Source organism: Aythya ferina (genome assembly GCF_964211825.1).
Source record: "Aythya ferina genome assembly, chromosome: 7".
In the NCBI taxonomy this organism is placed as follows: Eukaryota; Metazoa; Chordata; class Aves; order Anseriformes; family Anatidae; genus Aythya; species Aythya ferina.
In genome coordinates this window covers 20,115,075-20,134,240 of record NC_140302.1, presented here as the reverse complement: position 1 = coordinate 20,134,240, position 19,166 = coordinate 20,115,075, and the positions used below count along the sequence as shown (strand labels likewise).

Sequence of the window (19,166 nt, the reverse complement as noted above, 5' to 3'; positions counted from 1 at the left end):
TCTCAGCTGTATTTCTGCACAACCACAGCTGAGGAAGCCAATATGGCACAGCCTACGCCAGTGCTGTGCTGCTTTGCCAAAAGGCAGACATTTTATTCTGTCACAATAATTTATTGCTGTATATGTGGAGTCTGGACAAAAGACAGCAGCGAGCAGCATGCTGTCCCAGCATGTCAGATCACAAGGCACAATGCTGTGCCTTAATCAGCTTCTGCAGTTAGTCCATAGATGCCCAACTCAGGTGCATAGATATTAAACTGTCCAGCTACAGCTGCCTGAATGTTCTCCTTTGAAAAGCAGCACAGTGTGGGGATTTTGGCAGCATAGCCAGCAAATCAGTGTAATGTTAATTTGTTAGGTCATGTAGAAAATGCAGAAAGATTAGAAGCAAGAGGCTGCAAAGCTGGCGGGAAGGTTTTTCCAAGCACTTAGCATCTATATGGTGTTTGAGAACTGAGGAAGAGCTGTGCATCCTGAACCAGGTCATGGCTTGGCAACAGAATAGGCTCAGTGGCTTTCGCACAGTCCACAAGTCTATAAAAGTCTAACAGTTTTTGAAGCTACTAATGTAAACCCTGCTTTTCATTTCAACTTAGTACAACACACAGAACTGTGGCTGCATTTCCATCTATTTTCAAGGGCCGGGTGCTGCCCTGGCAGGCACATTGCTCCTGCCAGCAGCATGACCTCTGGGAGCAGCCCTGCTGCAGCTGTGGACACGCAGCATTGCCCTGGGGTTGATTCCAAGCACCTGCTGGCATGTCTGTCCTGGCCTTTCCACACCCTGGGGCCAGGTGGCAGCAATTGGACTTGTCCACACACTCCAGCTGACAACACTTGCTCAGCCAGGAGCAGCCTCAGGCAGGTCTTCTTGTGTTTTGGCTGATGCTTGGCACTTAACTGGAGATTCCCTCCTAGGGAATGGATGGAAGAGCCAAAGAAAAAGGTTATCCTGTTAACAGGTGGATCTAGAAAAAAAAAAAAAAAAATCAGATTGTTCTAGGACGGTCTTCTTTTCTGCCAAAAGGTTTTGTGAGACTTTGCATGAATTGGTGTGGGAGCAGGAAAGGCTTTACCTACAAAGTAGCTCAGTACTGCTAGTCTTTGAATTGAGGAGCCCTCTTGAGATCTGTGATGAAAGACAGGTATGTTGTTCTGTTGTTTTTTTTTGTTTGTTTGTTTTTTTGTTTTTGTTTTGTTTGTTTGTTTGTTTGTTTCCTTCTTCCCCAGGAGAATGATCTCCCTTTTTGTGATTTACTGATTTGAATAAAATAAAACTTAAAGATGATATGTATAGATTATCTTGTAAGAAGGAAAAGAGAAGTCATGTGCTACTTGGATTTATTTATTTTATTAATGGTATTTTCATTGTACCAGTTCCTGCATTAGAAAAGATAACGTTGGCTGTTGCATGATTGGGTCTGGAGACTTTTACAGCTGGTGTAGGTTGCCTTCAAAAATCCATGTTTTTGTTTTGCTACACCAGCTCCTGCTTCCTTCAAGGGTTTTAACATCAAAATAGGCTTGAAGTCAGTGCAGATAATAAGGGAAATAATACTTTTACTTAACACTGGGGGATTTGACATAGAAAACTAATATAAATATACACACACAGGTGCTTTCACACAAAGAAGAAATCACATTTACAACAGGGCAAAATGTGATTATATATTAATACTACATTGTACATTGCATAAACTCTTAACACTGGAGTTTTTACCTTCAAAAACGCAACTTTCCAGAACTTTAATGTAAAAAATCCATTGATTTGCATGCAGGACCATGCATTTGGACTAAACCTTTTTGCCAATGACTAGTATTTTCTTTTTGTAGCAAGTCCTATAGTAGAAATCTTTGATTGCTACTGTTATTAACTAAGCCAGAAAACTTATCCTCCCAGTTCTTAACAATCAAAATCAACAGGTAAGACTCTTTTAAAGGAAACATACCTCCACGAAAATCATAATTATTCCTTGTTTGTATTATAACTACCTTGAAACTTTCACAGCTGCCAACAAAAATGGCATTTAAAAGGTTTGTTAGCTGTAGTACTTAAAAAATACTACTTCAGTCAGAAATAATTTTCAAATGACTCCATGCTATGTCTCCTCCAAACTATCAGAATAGGTTTTACTTAGCTCAGCATTATCATGATAGGATTTCTCATCTTCCTGATTACAGGCTTTGCTTTGCTCAATATTATCATTATAAGATTGTCCACCTTCCTGATTGCTAGAAACAACTGTCTTCAGCTTTTCCTCAATTTTATCAGCTACAGCACACATTTTTAACGTTCTCAGGCTGCTTAGTAGGGTTCCATAGGCTCCTTTCATCCCATGACTTTGATACCAGGCTTGAAACAGCTTAATCTTCTGTTCAGATGCATCATTAAAGTTGTCCTGCAAAACTTGATCAATGACAGGATCTGGTATTTGGCGATAACGGACAAACTTCTTGACTTGTGGGAGTGTCATCTCCTCCACAATAATGGGGATATGGCTGCTCAGGTCAACATCTAGAAGCATAAAAGGAAATGAATGCTCTTAGCACTGAAATCTTACTGTTCTTTGCTTGTTTAAGCACCTATGCTTAGAGCTGATACTTTTTCTATACAAAACAGGCCAAGTTTCAGGTATTCATGACTCTGTATGTTTTATGTGTGATTTTGCAATATATTTCAGGTCTGATTTTACACATTCCTACCAAATGAAGATAATTGAAATATCCAGGGTTGTAACCATCTTGCTTTCTAGCATCTTAAAAAGAACTAAATTCCTTCTGTAACCTCTTCATTCCTCTCTACCATCCAAGCCTGGTCATGACTCCTGTACCTGTTTTGCTCTAAATAGTATTGGGAAATGTCCTGGAATGGGACAGGTTTTTTTGTGATAATAGCCTTGGAGTTTGTATTCTCTTCCTATGGGGTGTTACCACAGTGGTTTTGCCCTTGATCATAAGGTAGGATTGTGTTTTTGTGATTCTACTGCTGGCTGTAGGGCTACTCCATTATTAAAATTATCCATGGTTTTAGAAATCCAGCTTGCTGCCTCCTGTTGTCTGTGCTGTAAGCAGAAAAGAAATCCACCTATTGTCAATTAGTAGTTGCTTCTTATACAACAGACCTGAGGCAAAAGGTGTGCCTTAATAAGCACATTATAAGCTGGCACTTCTTTAATAAGTGTTCAGTGTTGTGCTGAGTCACAGCTCTAGGAAGTGGCATAGTCTACACAAAAATACCCTTTCTTTAGAGTAGGATTTACATGTTTGTATTTTTTTTTATTCTACTAAATTTTGAAAAATTACTTGTCTCTTACCTGTATATACAAGTGGTATAATCTGAAAAGAGAGGAAAGCAAGAAATGAGTACATGACGTTTTTGTTAAGTACCAACCATGTATGAACAGATAAACATGGATAAACAGATGTCATGACACAGTTTTCTTGATGATTCCCCTATTCTATGAGCTAGGGAATCAGACTGGACACATTTTGACTTGGGTAAGCTTGGAGAATCACCTCACAACTGCTATTGCCTAAAAATACACATGGGGAGCAGGTACCCTAGATCAGTGGAGGTATGATGCTTTGTAAGGTTTTCATCTTGGTCATGTAACTGAGCACAATGACAAACCCTGAAGAAATAACCCAGAATTTCTCTTACTTCTCCTGAGATTCCTTATGATTCATTGATCTCATAGAAGAGAGGCATGCATGTGCTCAGGCAGTACCAGGGTAATTTAAATGGAACAAAGTTCCCTTGCATCAAGCTGAGTTTTATCTGGTCTAAGCAATACCACTTACTGTTTCAGGGTGTGTTTCACCTGGGTTCTCCAGGCAAGTAATACCCTTACGTTTTCTCTTGCCTGAAACAGAAAAACACAAAACACTCTTAAAATCCAGGTCACTTTATTCCTCTGGACTCCAAGAATATAAAATTACATCTGAGTAAGCAGCTGAATATCTTATTCAGAGTATGTTAGGTATAACAAAAAGGGGAATCACTTACAGAATATTAATAGTGCTCCAGATCCTACTAATAATAATATCACAGATATGACTGCAGCTGCAATGCCCCATGATGGCATTCCTGTTGGAACATTGGAAACGTTACATGAAAGCTAAGCCAAGAAACACAATACAGCAATACACTATTTTTTTTAACAAGATTGCATCAGACTGTAGAGGCCCTTCTGTTGACTGCTGATGGCACTTTGTTAAAGTCTTGACTATTGTGAGTCAACCCCAGAAAGGAGTAATAGCTCCTGTATCTCTACTGTGATCAGAAGAAAAGGGCAATTGTGCTTCATAGGTCAGTACAGGGCCCAGCAGATACAAATCCCCTTAGCAGTCAGGAATCACTATGGGTCATTGTGTAAAACATGACAATTGCAATAGCCTCTCAAAATGCAGCAGATGCTGGAGCATGCTAGGGTCTAAAATGGTACCTTCCACTCCGCACACAGCGTCTGAAGTTGGAGTACATTTTTCTTCAACTGGGACACTTTCACATCTGCAGAAAAGATGAGTTATTGTGGGGTTTGTTTCTCTCTTTATAAAGTGTCAAGAGAGCAAATAAAAATCCTCTAATGCTTTTTGTTGGCTAAAGGAGTCCTATAACAGAATGTTAGAGTATAGAACTTAACAGATATGAAAATAGTGTGGGGCAAAAAGTGTGTAAATGATTTTCTAGATGTAACAGGAGATCACAAAAAGGCAATAGGAAAGCTTATACACTACATTAAATTATTTTGAAATTGCTATATAGAGTTGCTGGATGTAAACAGACTTTTAGGCATGCCTTTGGAAAGCTTGCTTGCATGCAAGTTATTTTGACTGAGTTAAGCCAGCTGAACAAGCTAAGTGCAAAGGAAAACTAGTATATTTTCCCTCAGGTTAACATTATCTTAGCCCCAGTCTTGAAGCTGTCTGGAAATAAGTGTGATAATATATTATCACTGTTATATTTAACAATGAAAGCATAAACTTACATGGTACATGGCTCGCAATGTGTAGTACATGGTACAGAACTGCAAAAATAGTTCTCCGCACAGACGCATTTTGTGTTCTGTTTTGTGTTACAATCCTCTTCAACCTTAAAACCTAAAACGAATTCTTAAAGTTTGTTAGTTTGAAAAAATAGGCCTCTGCTCACAAGCTCTTGTCAGACCTGTGTGTTTTTAGCTCTACCACTGCTGGTACTGGTAACCCTTAGTAAGTAGAATGTAGCTTTTATAAGGAACCTTGCTGTGGGAGTACTGGAAACACAAGGGTGGCAGAGAGAGACCTCTGCTGGCCGGTATCTCAAAAAAAAAAAAAAAAAAAAAAACCACAACAAAGTACTTGCTAGAGGACTCGTTTGGCACTTACAAACTTGTCAGCTTCTTTTTCTCACAAGTATAAAGAAGGGACCACAAAAGATCGTGTACCCCATCTCTCAGCTTTACATCTGAGACAATTACTTTACTCCCCCTGACAGATAGCAAGTTTTTATCTCTTCCTGAGAACCCTCAATAGGAAATATTAAAACAAGTATATTAATTTTCTCCTGTCCTCAATGTATATGAGAAAGAGATCACTGTTTAAGAAAAAAATATTTCTGCATAAAGAATTTCTGTAAGTAGACTTATCTACTATGAAAGCTATTTTCATTGGTATATAGGACCAGAAGGGATTTTTTGAGTTAGCACATTCAGTGACCTGCTGTAACAGAAAAATGAATTCTCTCAAAAATTTGGTTAAATCCACTGCTAAACCAGTGCTGATGCCATTCATGAAAATACCAAACATGAATGATCCTAAGAAGGGTTCTCTTCCTCCTGCCTAATATTTTCTACTAACTTCTCTTCAACAGCATTATTCACATTATCCCATACAAAATAGTCATCCCATTAGCTTTAACTAATTCTAATTAGTTTCGTACTAACTAGCTTCCTTTGTGGCACTGTACATAAACTGAATTGTTTCACTATAGTAATCTTCATTACCCATCTAAAAATGCTTGTTATAGTAGCTAATGTAAAGCTAACTACATATAAAGTTAACTTTATATTCCTAAAGGTGTTCTGAGAACAACCATACTGGAGTTAAGAGCTGTCTCTCTGGTTACGAAACTGTATTTTGGATATGAAGAATGAAGAACTATCATTCTGCAAGTCCAGCTATACTAGAACTACAGGACACCTGGTGAAACTGGTAGGAGATCAGTTTAATGGTTTTAAAATAAATAAAAAAAAAAATCTATGCTGGGTATTTATGCATTGGATAGTGAATTCCTGGAACCTGGTGTCCCCCAACAGGCACAAAGGGCTCATAAATGGATTATAATTGACTATGTGGAGGTGAACTTTCTAATGTTCCCTCCCATAAATGTGGATGCTAGGAGACTTTGCAGGGAACAGAACACAGAAATTAGGTTTGTGGGTGTATTTTTTTTTCTTTAAATAGAATCTCTTGCTCACCAAATACTGGGATGGTGGGACCACTGGCCTGACCCACTAAGGCACGCCACATGCCTTATAATTTCGTGATTTGATCCTATATCCCACAAAGCACACTGGATATATCAAAAAACACCACCCTGTCAGCTCCAGAAATTTTAGATATTATCTATTACTTGAGAGAATACAAAAGAGATCACTGGGAATGCTCCCTTCTCTGCTTCTTACAACACCCTTTTTCTTTTAAATAGAGGATGAACAAGAGAGAGCAAGCTTTCCTTCACTGACCCTAACCAGTCTGTATAAGGTCTGAAAAGCCCGTGTTCAAAGCTGAATGTCTTTGGGAAAACAAAGCTGATTCTTATGTCCTAGTTCACATCTCCACCATAACTTTGAAAACTATCTAGTAAGACAAATTTTTCAGAAGAACTAACATCTTTTGTTAGATCAAGTTATGTTCCTAATGAGGGTGTGTGAGGACAAAAAGAGACTTTTGGGAACACAAGATCTCAGAACTTACAAGCTATTGGTATCCTCAGGACTGATAAAGAAAATAAGGTGTAGAATCCTGTCTTTTTCTTTTTTTCCAACTGCGTTATCAGTGAACTTACTGAGAGATGCTACTTGTCATGCTGGCCACAAGTAGGCTACTGCATACCAAATAAATGCATTATCTGTAGGGTCCTTCAATATAACTCCTAAAATATTACAGTGCTTGTGAGATAATCTGACAGGAACATATCATAATCCAAAATTGAGGCTGGTGAAGAAGCATTAACTACTGTAAATCCAACTAGCAACATCAGAGTATCTTGGAACAGGTGGGTTATCTGCCTCTGTGCAAAGTAAAGAAAGGTGCCGTAGAGGCAAGTGTGGAAAGAGGTGGGATATTACTCTCCAAACGTTTCCTAGCTGAGCAAAGGCAGATATAAGGAGAAATAATAGACCAACATAGCTTGTTCTTCATCCTTTTTTGTACTTAACAAAAAGAAACTAGAGGATAAACGTATGACTTTGCAATAAAGTCCTCCATATCTTACTACTAAAACAATTTAATCTGCATGCTATCCATTGCTCGTGAATTACAGAGACTTTTCAGTTCAATCTTGTCTCATGTAAGACTCGCTGCTATTTCTATAAACATACCAAGCTCGCTGTCACATAAAGCACATCTCTTACACTTGTCCTCAGTATTGGCATGATCCATGTACTCTCCAGGTTTACATGATACACAGTGTTCTCCAACGTTTGTTGGACAGTCAATATTTTTAATGTAACCTGTAGAGACAGAGAAACACGAATAAGATTTATACCTTTGGACAAAAGCCATCAGCTGTAAGACCTCTACCAGGTTTTAGTTTTAATCCCTAATACCTTTTGATTTACAAATACAAACAGAATCCATATTCTTTATGCATACATATGTGTTCTTCAGGATGGTAGTATACATCAAGTTCTGATTATCCTTCCCTCTTCCTCCAATGTATTACTGGAGGAGAACACACCAAACAAAACTGAATGTGTAAAACTCAAAAACCCATGAAAGCATGGAGTATCTTGTTGGCAAAACCCTGTGTTTGCACTTTTAAAAACTTTTTGAAAGCTGTATTAAGTAATATAGGATTTTTTTTTTTTTTTCTGTCATGAGCATGTAATGTGTGAACTGCTATCTGTGGTGAGAAGTTACTGGTGCACTGAGCTCAAGAAATACTTTTGAAGCGTCTGATGTCCTGTAATAGAGAAAGATATGGTTAGACAGAAGCACTGCAACCAGAAAGCCACAGCATGCCATGTAGCTATCTCAGCAAAAAGCAGTTGTGCATGTTGTGGTTTCCACTTTTAAAGGCTGTCTTGAAAAGTCGCCATACTCACCAGGTTCGCATTTCTTGCAACACTGACCATTTAAATTGTACTCATCCTCAGTACATTTAATTTCCCTTTTAGCAATGATCCTCTTTCTTGTAATAGATCTATTGTATGCTACATGTATGGGATGTTCAGTATCACTTTTACACTCTGCTTCAATAATTAAGACAGCCACCTAGGAGAGAAGAACATCAAATTATACAAGAAACTGTCAAGGACTGTAGATGCATGTTACTACTAGCACAGAGCTACATCAGCATTGTCATTCCGTTACTAAAAATATTCATAGAAATATTACATAAAATATTCATAAAAATGAATATTACATTAAAATATTCATATTCACCCCCTACTGAAGTTCTCATTCTCACTTTGTTTTCCAATTCAATTATTTTTTTCCTTAGCAGATGATGCCTATATAGTCCTAAAAGAATATAATTCGTCTTCCAAACTAATTTATGCTGCTCTTCCATTTCTTTGAATGCATTCTCAAGTTAAATTGTATGATGCTTTTTTTCTCCTATTTTACTAGTCAATAGTAACTTTACTAGCAATCACTGTCCCCTCTCTTCATAGTAAAAAAAAAAAAAAAAAAAAAAAAGTACTGTGTACCAGAGAGAGGCCAAACCATTCCTTTTTCTCTTTTGGGTGTAAAGAGGGAAAGAGAAGGATGGATCTACCATGATTTACCTTACTCTTCACAATAGTTTGTGGGACATTCTGTAGATGACTTGCATGCGCTAAGTATGACATGTCTCCTGTCTACATAGCACAGCTATGTAATGAGCTGACAGCTCGTTGGCTGGAGAACTAGGTTCCATCCCAGAAATACTATTATGCAGGAGAGTTAAATGAAAACTTGCCTTTAGTTAGCCCAGTTTCTGCTGATATTATGGACTGATTTGAACATTTTGACCTTTTTATTTTTCTGATACTATCTGTGTGGAGTTGTAACAGGAAAAAAAAATAAGACAGTCCTTGTCTTGAAGTGTTCTCAGTCTTAACTGCAAACTTACGCTCTATATTTGCTGTTCTTGCTCCTCCTTTAATTACAGAATACTGTTTCCTAATTCACAATAGACATAAAAATATAAATTATGAGGGGAAGGGGAAAATAATGCCTGGAAACAAAAGGACCAGTGCTATTGTCCTTGGCAAAATGAAAGAACAGGCCAGTTATGAAGGAGAGGGATAGAGTCCCTTTTTTCAGAAAGGGATTAGAGGGTAACGAGACACAATAAAATGTGTAGTCCTCATACCCATGACACAGTGGATGGGCTACAGAAGTCCTGCTAATCACACATTTGCTTGCATTTTAAATCAGTATGCAAGATACCTTAACTTGAATAATTGACTATATGAAAGAGGTTAATTCTGAATGGTTAGCTTACATTTGACTTGCAGCTTAATACAAACTTGATTGTGTTTATTAATGCTGACAGCAAAGGACATGCTATATACATATTTAAGCAACTTTCTCCTGGTTTGAAAACTGGTTATTTTTACTGTTAGACTTTTAATAACTTATTTTCCCTGACAGAGGGTGATATTTAATGGCTGGTTCATTCAGTCTTCATGAAGTTGTGTGAAACTGTTTGGATGCCTGCTGTAACTGTAGCTCGATGTAGAAAACTCTTGTAGTTATCGGAACTTGCTGAAAAAGAGAGGGTTGTATTTCCAGCTGCACACCACCTCTGGGAGCCAGGCCTGGACAGCAGCCCTGCGGGGCGGCTGCCATCCAGCCTAGCTTGGCTTTCCCTGGATGAGGGTGAAGCCCCTCGCCTCTGCTCCTCCACCACATGTAGGGATGGGAGGGGATGGTTGCACTGTCTCTCGAGCTGAACCAGGTGCATTGTGACACCCCGACTGGAGTGAGGGTCTAGAAACAGGGTGGAGACGCCAGGGCCGGTGGCTCTGGCAACCCCAAGGCAGCCATCACAGCCCCAGAAAGCCCGATGGTGCCAGGCTTTCCGCCCCACGTGCAGGTGCGTGGCTGGGGCATGTGGAGGGCAGATGTGAGCAGCACTCACAGCATAAGGAAGTCGGTGGGGAAATGACTGCTCGGTCTCTCCCCTCTGATGGAGGAACTGTGACTCAGCGGGGACAAGTGGCACAGCACCGACCTGCTCCCGAGCACACAGCCAGCACTCGGAGGTGCCTGCCCACTTCTTGCCACCCTTTACCCTGCCGCAGCACTAGGCTGGTTCCTTCCTCCTCATCTGCCCTTGCACCTGGCCAAGCTCTGTGCCCACTGGGGAGCTACCCACCCTGCTCTGGCACACGCGTCTCCCACATCAGAGCTGTGAAGCAGCACCTGTGGCTTTTGGGGAGTAAAGAGGAGACTCGGAGCTATGCTAGTGTAAGGAAAATGTATAGAGAATTGTGTAGGAAAGAGGATAAAATTAAAGAAAAAAAAACAACACTCTTTCTAAATGACTATTATGAATAAAACTTAGTACAATTGCTTCTAGGGTCTGCTCAACCATGTGCGTGCATGGACAAGCTTCCCTCGAGCAAAACTCAAGCTTACATTGATAAGCTAGGCTGACAGAGTTAGGAGGGAAGCAGTGTGGTGGTGGTGGTTGGTTTTTTTGTTTGTTTATTTGTTTTGGATGGAAGCCCTCCACTGTCACTTGTACCAGGAAGTTCACCTCTACACTTAGAAGAAGTGGGGAACATTTCTCAGAAATTGACTTTTAAGCAGCCCCAACAGCCTACATAACTTCAGCTTGTAAAGTCTCCCTGCAGTGCTTTCTTGCATAAGGAATAATAAGAAAACTTTTGGAGATTTTAGCTTTCAAAGTAATACCCTAATTTAAAATAAAACTTTCTCCTCCTGTATTTGCACCCTCTTAAAATCATTCAGTTTGCTATACAAAAGTGTTGGTCTGCCCTTTCATATAGGAAAAAAAGTCAGTAGTCATTTAGCTTCCGGAGCATACCTCAATTCCCCTCTTTGCTGTTGCTGAGCAGCAAGTGCTACTAGCGGAAAGCATTGCAGGGGTTTTCAGAGGCAGGGGTGATAGGTACTTTTTTATGATGAGTATATTTAAAGGGAGGCTGTGCGTTTTCAGTCCAAAATGACTCACAGAGGGTCTGTTCTACCTTTCTCATAGTAAACTAAAAACTGTTGTCAAACCTAAAGATGGAGTGAACTGAGCAGCCCATAGGAGTAGAAGCAATCAGGGATATCTAACCTTAGCAGAATCTGTAAGAATTATCACATTGGCACAATTTTTTTTGGTTTCACTCATTTTGCATTGCTTTTCAAATGCCTAAGCATTTGAGTGAGACATTTCTATCTTTTCTTTCCCCTCCTTTCCTTCCCTCTTAGAGCATCCTTAAATGCTATTAGCAACAGGCATCTGCTAAGGAGATGTAGAAAACCTGTCTTCATCTATGCTCCCAGGGCAGCGACAGGACCTTTATTTTCCTGAAAGTCACGTGATTTTGGGACTCTGTCCTCAGATTCTTTCTGCATCCGAGTATTCTTCATAATAGGTCAAAGTCCTTGGATGCAAACCTTTCAGCAGACTCATCTTGTAGGGCTGTAAGATCACTTTGGAAGCGTGTGAATATGTTATTTGCATACAGGCCTTTTGCGAGCTTTACAACATTTCACCCTCTAAGTAAAAAATCCTCTCTTTCTCCTGTTATCTCTACATTTGACTTTTGTCAGCTGCTTCTCCCATTTCTAAACCATAAACACCTACAGATGAGAAGGGTGATGCCTTCAGCACACAGTGGCCTTTTTTTTCCTCCAACATTTATTATATGGGGTAATGTGCATTAGTTCATTGGGGCTAAGTGGTTTAAAAACAAAAAACACAAAACAAACAGGTGGGTGTGGGAGGATTTTTCTTGCTCTTTTGAATAGTGGGAGCTAAGAAAAACTTGTTGTCTAATTTTTGATTTGCTTCTGGTATTTCTTTGACAAATGGTTGCTAGAGTTAGCTCAATTTTAATACAGTTTTCCATGTAATTATTTTCCCTTGTGCTAACCCCTTTCAGGATGGCTTCGTCAGAGAAATGAATTTACACTGCTAGTTAAGAGGATTCTCTACTTAGTTCTTCTAGTATGACATTCATTTCTGCCTCCGCTATCTTTAGGATCAATTTTTCCCCATCTATTTTTTTCTCCCACGAAGGCGGAAGACGGTAGTTAGCACCAAAATAGCCATTAAAAATAGTATGTCTTTACATTCTAGAGTCTTTTATGAGAAGGACTAAGTGCAGTTCTGTTTTCTGAAGCCTAGCAATGAGAGTTGGTATTTCCCCACAGATAGAAGCATCATAGCCTCCTGAAATTTCAAGTGAGGTTCATGGGTTCAGTGCCTGCAAGACTAATAACCCTCAGTTACTGTCATGTCTTAAAGTAATTGTCCAAATTCAGTCCATTACTATTTCACATCTCAGCTGTCTCACATGCAATTCACAGCAGTATAATGGGGGATAAGGATACTATGGTTGGTTGGTTGTTTTTAATTTTGTGTTTTTAGGAGCACTGTGCTAATAAACACATAAGAGATACTATTGAATTAAAGAGACTTGGAACAGTATTAACAGCTTCCACCTCAATTTGATGATATTGTGGCTAAGGGTGAGTAAGAGATGGACAGAACAGAAATTACAAACTTTTCCCCCTTTTCCTTTTGTAACACAATACGATTTGCTTGTAGCTTCTTTCTCTTTGCTCAGTGAGTTGCCTCAAGTATAAAGACAGTTAACTGTGGAAACACTAGCAGATAAGCATTTTCAGAATTGGAGTGCTTATGCTCTTCACTCGAGTCTTGGGTCATCCCATGGCTTTATGGCTGCCTATGTGTATACATTTAAAATGTGCATTAGTCCTGTGGGAAATAAGAAATAAGGGTCAGCATAGTAAAGTAGGAGTCCTGTTTCCAAAGGCATGTCTTCTTCCAGAAGACCGCCTGCTTTGTAAATAATTCCATCAGAACTTTACGAAGTATTTATGTAACATTTCACAGTCTTGTGGTGGCCTGTTCCTCTCCATCGTCTCTGAATGGTATGTGGTTTTGTGGCCTGTTTTACAGGGCAAAGTTAGATGTTCTCTAGCTATATAGGCCATTGCTGTATTGCTCTGCAACTGCTTCTACTTCAGCGCACTATGGAGTTGCTTGCAAAATTGAGGTTTAATTCAACAATCTACTTTCACGTTCTGGATTAATCAAGTGAGCAAGTCAAATGTTGTCCAGGTTTACTGATTTTATAAGTAGTGGAACAACATACTAGTTAAACATATATATATTCAATAGAATGCATGTGGGAGAGCTGCAGTCTTTCCAAAGGATAGCAAAACTTGGAAACAATTGGAATGTGAGAATAGGAATGATCTTCCTTTTCTGGGAGTAGGTAAGAGAAGGTGTTTTTATCTTAATTTATGTTCTGAGTAGTTCTAAGATACTGAACTAGACTGACACTTCTGCCAGTTGTTTGCTGCTCCCATACAGGGACAGATAATAAACAATTCCCTCAGCAGCTGAAAATTCTTCTTTGTATTTACGCCCTGGTGCTTTGTGCAGAACCTTATAAATCACTTTGTTTATGGCGGGTTGCATCTCAAATCAGATGAGACACTGAATAACTTCTGCCTGACCACCAGAACATAACCTGCCTCCCCCCAAGCGGCCACTGTTCATTAGCGGTGTAACCACACTGTGACGCCTCTTGCAGTGGGAATTCCAGCAAGTTCTTGGAGGAGTCGAGGAGCGAGGCTGGGGGCACAACCTGTACCCCAGGCACATGCAGGGCTCGGTTCTGCTACGGCACAGGGATCGCTGCCACGGGCAGGGTCCCTGCTCACCCTCTGCTGCCTGTGCCAGGGTCTTTGGCCAAGGAGCCCTGATGCTGGAGCTCTAGAGGTCCTAGACCTGGAGCTCTAACCCACCTGTACTGCTGCACCTCCTTACCTCCCTCGCTGGCAGCCGCCTTCCGCAACGGGAGTGATAACCAACAAACTCAGCCGGGTGACCCGAGCCCTGAAGCTGCCGAGCCTCGTCCCGAGCGAGACGAAGGCCCTGCCCCGCTGCCGGTAAACGCCCGCACTTCACCGTGCTCAGCCTCGCCTGCCTCTCCAGCCCTCCCTGCCTCGCTGCTGGCAGGGGGCCAGAGCTCAGCTGTTCGCTTGGGGCTGCCGGCACGGCCCTGCCCAGCCCTGCCCGGCTCTCCTCGGGGCCGAGAGCCCTCAGCAGCCGGCCCCGGGTGGAGGGCGCCCAGACCCGGCTGCTGCACGGCGCCCGCTGCCCTTCTGCTGCGGCAGCGGAGAGCACAGCTCGGAGGATCGTAAAATTAAAAGCAAACAAACAAAACAACCGCGCGCACCACCAGACTTGAGCAATTCACCTCGATTTCAGCTAAAAGAAGTTTCCTCTCCACCGACCGGCCGCCCCGCAGCGCCCCGTCCCCGCCCCGCTGCCCGGCGGCCACTTACGAGGAGCAGGGCGAGGAGTCCCCGGGCCATGCCCGAGCGCCGTCCCGCAGCCACCGGCGAAGCGAAAGCGCCGCGGCTCCTGCCGGGCTCCTCCCATGTTGGTAAACACGAGGCGGGCCCGCCGGGGAGCGGAGGGGCCTGGAGGAGGCGGGCGCCGTCCTTGCCCCGCTGAGGGAGGCAGCCGGGACCGGGCTGGGCGCTGTGAGGGTCCCCGAGGCAGCCCCCTTCTCGCAGCCCCCCGCCGAGGGCACTGTCTCTCTGCGGGAGACGCCGGGTTTGGGGCAGGGAATCCTCAATCCGCAGGCATTTGGGGCAGGCTGAGCTCATCAAAAGGGCGGCTGCGGCTTTGTAGCTAGCTTTAGCCGCTTTGTTTTCTGCAAACTTTTAGTGGTTTGAAGTGTCAGTAGCTTGCTGGCCTCCTCAGTAGCGTTAGGAGTAACAGGGCGCTGTCAGTTATTGACGCATTTCTTGATATTTCACGTGATGCCATTGCCCCGAGAAGGCCATGGTTGTAACTGAGCTGGCGCTTTCGTTTTAAGCACCGTTTCTCAGTAGTTTGTGAATCACCTCTTTGGATTTTCTGCTGGTGTGGCTCCTACCTGCAGATAAACTCTACCTTCAGATAAGCTGAGTTCATATATCATCAAAAAACAGCGGCTGGTTTAAATATTTCAGGCTTTTTAATCACTTCCGCATAAAACTAGGAGGTGACACCGTAGTGACCCAGTGTTGGAGATGATGCCTTCAGAGTATCCTGTAACAACCAGCTCTTTTCCTTCCCACGTGGCAGTATGGAGTACGGTGGGGAGAAACCTGTCCTTGATGCAGTACCTGTGTTGCGTGCCTGCAGGCCAAACCCAAACTGGTACATGCTCAAGGCTGGTGAACCCGAGGCTGTTAATTTTAATGGAAGTTTGTGCGCAAGTGAGGGCGGAGGGGGTACTGCAAACAGCCCCACCCAGATCTAGATGGGTGCTGCAGCAGAAAGCTCAGTAGAGTTGTTTCCAAATTCATCACTTAGGGGGTTGTGGTTTGCCCTGAAAACAAAACCTAATGTCACTGGGCCCTCAGCAGGCATCACTTAGTATTTAACAACACCTAGGTCTTTTTATTTCCCTAATTATTGGGTATCTTCCATTAGGTTAATAAATGTCTATTGGATGCATGCACTCTTTGCATGCTTCCCTGTCCTGTCCTGCCCCCCCTCCCCAACCCCCCGAGGTGCAATTGAGTGCGTTGGTATATCTGTTTTGTGGTGGAGTATTTTTGTCTTGGTAGGTTGCTTTGAGATAAGTTTGAAAAGCCACCAGATTCTCGCGAAAACAACAGTGCCTGCATGTGATTTGGAGTCATACCTCATGGCTGATAACTGCAGCAGTTTGGGTTTTTGGTGATGTCATAGATACAAACCATGAGAGCAATTTGTTTGTTTAATTATTCCGAGGTGATATTGGTGGGCATTGAGGAGTTGTGCTTTCATCTTTTGCACTCATCTTTGGGTTGTGGCAGCATTTTTGGCTGGTAGAAGTGACAGCTTTGACTGTTTTCTTTATTCTCTCATCATCTAAAGTTTGATTCACGTGTCAGTTAAGCTCTTAGTGAGAATGGGAGATGTTGCATTATTTTTCTTACCAGTAGATGTCCTTGAACCTTTTCTAATATGCAAAGAGGGATTACGGCATGGAAAGATCAAATTCCAGGACTAGTTAACATGTATCAAGCTGACTTTTCAGTTTCTTTGCAGTTCCGCCTTTGAAAATGACAGGTTTTGGAACTAAGGTGAAGTTGTTGGCCTACTCACTGTGCTGTTTTGATTTGTGTGTGGGGTTTTGCTGTTGTTCTATGTCCATGTATGTGCACTGATCATAGCAAATTCTGTTAAAAATAGCTGTAGAAATGCCTAAGGAATACATCTGGACATGTTACTGCAATGTTCTGACTTTGAGAGTCACTAAGCTAGAAATAATATTTAAGCCTTAATTGGCATCAAACTGTTTTGTCCCTGTCCAGAAACTTACTTGCACCTAGAAAAACTGACTCCATTAGGATATTATGACATTGTAAACTGCTGTATTTTGAGAAGGCCAACTTAACTAGTCTCTCCAGGTGATGAAAATTTGTTAAGGTAAAATAAAACATGATCAAGGAACCCAGGGGCCTGTGTATTGTATTTGTCTTAATTCAAAATGTTGAATCCACGTGTATATTCTAGAGGGAAAATAAAAGAGGGAAAAAAGCATAAGATCTAACTTGTTTTCTACCACTTTTTTTTTTTTTTTTTTTACTTTTTTTTTTTTTTTGGTTGTTGAATTATTGCAGGTTTTTTAAATTAAAATTACTGATTTTTTTTTTTTTTAATGATTCGTTTAGGTTTGTTTTTGCATGTTGGTGATTATTTAGCAATTCTTTTGTGCTAAGATTGGGCAATTTAGATTAATGTAATATAATTTAACTGAAGTGGTTCCATTAAACGTAAATTATCCTTTGACCTATAGTACATGTTAGAAGATTACTGTTGCACAGAAGACTGGGGTACATTAACACGCTAAATGTAGGAGTTGTTGAAATTGAGAAGGATTATGAACTCCTCGATACAATTGTCCTCATGCTAACTTTGCGTTTTCTTGTCTTGTGTATATTGACTTATACCTCTGTCTTTCGGTAGACAGTAAGTTTGCCTTGAAATGTAATTTAGGGGAGAAAACTTGTATTTGGTCAACTTGGTTTGGATGAAAAGGGAGGAAAGTAGGAGAGAATACAGAACATACATTTCAGACATAATAAAATGAAACATTTTGTTATGTGATTCATGTTTTCTAAGTAACCTGAATTTTAAAGGTGGGGGAGGGTGGGGATTTAATTAAAATAAATTAATAATCAGACCCAAAGTATAGCACTTCTGTTTCACATTCTAACTTTGTTTTGTTTTGTTTTTCTGTTCTGCCTCTTCCCTCCCTCGTATATGTTCAGAACAACCTGATTTGACTTTCGGTTTAAGAGCAAGATAGAGCATTGTGGGTGGGTTACTCAATCACCATCTCCTCTTTTTTGTTGGTTCAAAACCCTTTTGGTTCCACGATTTTTGTTATAAACATTGAATGATCCTTTTGCTAAAAGACCTGAGTGGAATCAGTCCTTAAATCATCAGCTCTTATTGAGTCCAATTACCCCTTGTCCTATCACTGGGCACCACTGAGAAGAGTTTGGCCCCATCCACTTTACATTGTCCCCTCAGGTATTTATAGAGGTTGCTAAGATCCCCTCTCAACCTCCCCTTCTCCAGGCTAAGCAGGCCCAGCTCACATAATCTTTCCTCACAGGACAGATGCCCCAAGCCTTTAAACACCTCAGTGGCTCTGTGCTGGACCCTCTCTAGAAGTTCTGTGTCCCTCTTGTACATGGGAGCCCAGGACGGCACACAGTACTCCAGGTGTGGCCTCTCCAGTGCTGAGCAGAGGGGAGAATCACCTCTCTTCAGATCTCTGAAACATTAAAATGGTGACCTTGCTCCACCCACCAGCTGCATGCTTTGTTCTGTGGTTTTGAGGACCAGAGATGCTCTGTAATGACTGTAGCTATTGGCTGCGTTGTTGCAGTGTGATGCAGCCTGCTTCTAAAGGTTCAGTGTCACTCTCGGCCCATTCTGAGGTGCTACTTATAATCACTGGGGTTAGTGATGCAGTGAAAGCACCTTGGTTGGGTGATGTGGTAGAGAAGCCCTGTATTGGCCCAGCACAGAGAGGAAGCTGATGCAGCAGCGTAGAAGTGGGGAAAGTGGTGTTTACAAACACTGCTGCTGACTGTGGTGTCCTGCAAGGCTGCGGCTGCGTGGTGTTAATCAAAATGAATCAGGGAGTTCTGGCACACGGCGTGCAAATTGTAATTGGATAATGGGACCTGCAGAGCTGTAAATGATAGTGTATATATATATATATAAAAAAAAAAAAAAAAAAAAAAAGGAGAGGGGAAAATGAAAAACTCCGTGAGGTGATAGAAGAGTCAGTAGTAGGACTGTTGGAATGGAGCATGTAGGTGATTGAACCCAGGTGAGATCCAGGGCTGCAGCTCTGTTTAACAAAAGATCTCAGGAGCCTCTCTTTATCTGGAGTCTCTGTGCATGTAGGGTTGATGGAACAAAACCAAGGGGAAATGGAAACTTTTTGTAAGTCATTTGTCCCTCTAGCAGTTGTCCTCTGGAGGGGGTGAATATGGAAAACTGGGAATAGTCCCTTCCTGACACTCCAAAGGAAAGCTAAAATAAATGTGCATCCTTTCTCTTGCAATTCAGCTTCTTGACAAAACCCTAGATCCACGCTTTTGTTTAACAGGCCCAGTTTGGTGACGTTAATGCATTCTTCACAGCTGGAAAAAAAAAATCATTTTTCAAACAAACTGAGCATTTTCTTAGACTG

General features: G+C 41.4%; 2 protein-coding genes across 5 annotated transcripts in view; one reads left to right on the top strand and one right to left on the bottom strand.

The window, feature by feature from the left end:
* The first annotated feature begins 907 nt into the window (after positions 1-907).
* ACTA2 (actin alpha 2, smooth muscle) overlaps positions 908-19,166 on the top strand; it is a 37,773-nt gene continuing 19,514 nt past the window's right edge. The window contains exons 1-2 of one of the 2 annotated variants that reach the window (XM_084526211.1): positions 972-1,145; positions 6,058-6,192. The gene's annotated coding sequence lies outside the window, so the exon portion shown is untranslated. Of the gene's footprint in view, positions 1,146-6,057; positions 6,193-19,166 lie in introns of both variants that reach the window. The other variant, XM_084526212.1, reaches the window with a different exon arrangement.
* On the bottom strand, positions 1,325-15,171 carry FAS (Fas cell surface death receptor). 3 transcript variants are annotated; one of them, XM_084526202.1, is made up of 9 exons: positions 14,755-15,148; positions 8,310-8,478; positions 7,584-7,715; positions 4,989-5,100; positions 4,446-4,510; positions 4,007-4,087; positions 3,802-3,863; positions 3,315-3,336; positions 1,325-2,515 (listed from the first exon to the last, which is right to left on the bottom strand). In XM_084526202.1, the coding sequence occupies exons 1-9, from the start codon at positions 15,079-15,081 to the stop codon at positions 2,100-2,102; spliced, it is 1,386 nt and encodes a 461-aa protein (XP_084382328.1). In that variant the 5' UTR covers positions 15,082-15,148; the 3' UTR covers positions 1,325-2,099. The 3 variants fall into 3 exon arrangements, with proteins under 3 accessions (XP_084382328.1, XP_084382327.1, XP_084382329.1); XM_084526201.1 differs by lacking the exon at positions 3,315-3,336 and having other exon boundaries at positions 1,325-2,540; positions 14,755-15,171; XM_084526203.1 differs by lacking the exon at positions 3,315-3,336 and having other exon boundaries at positions 3,795-3,863; positions 14,755-15,170.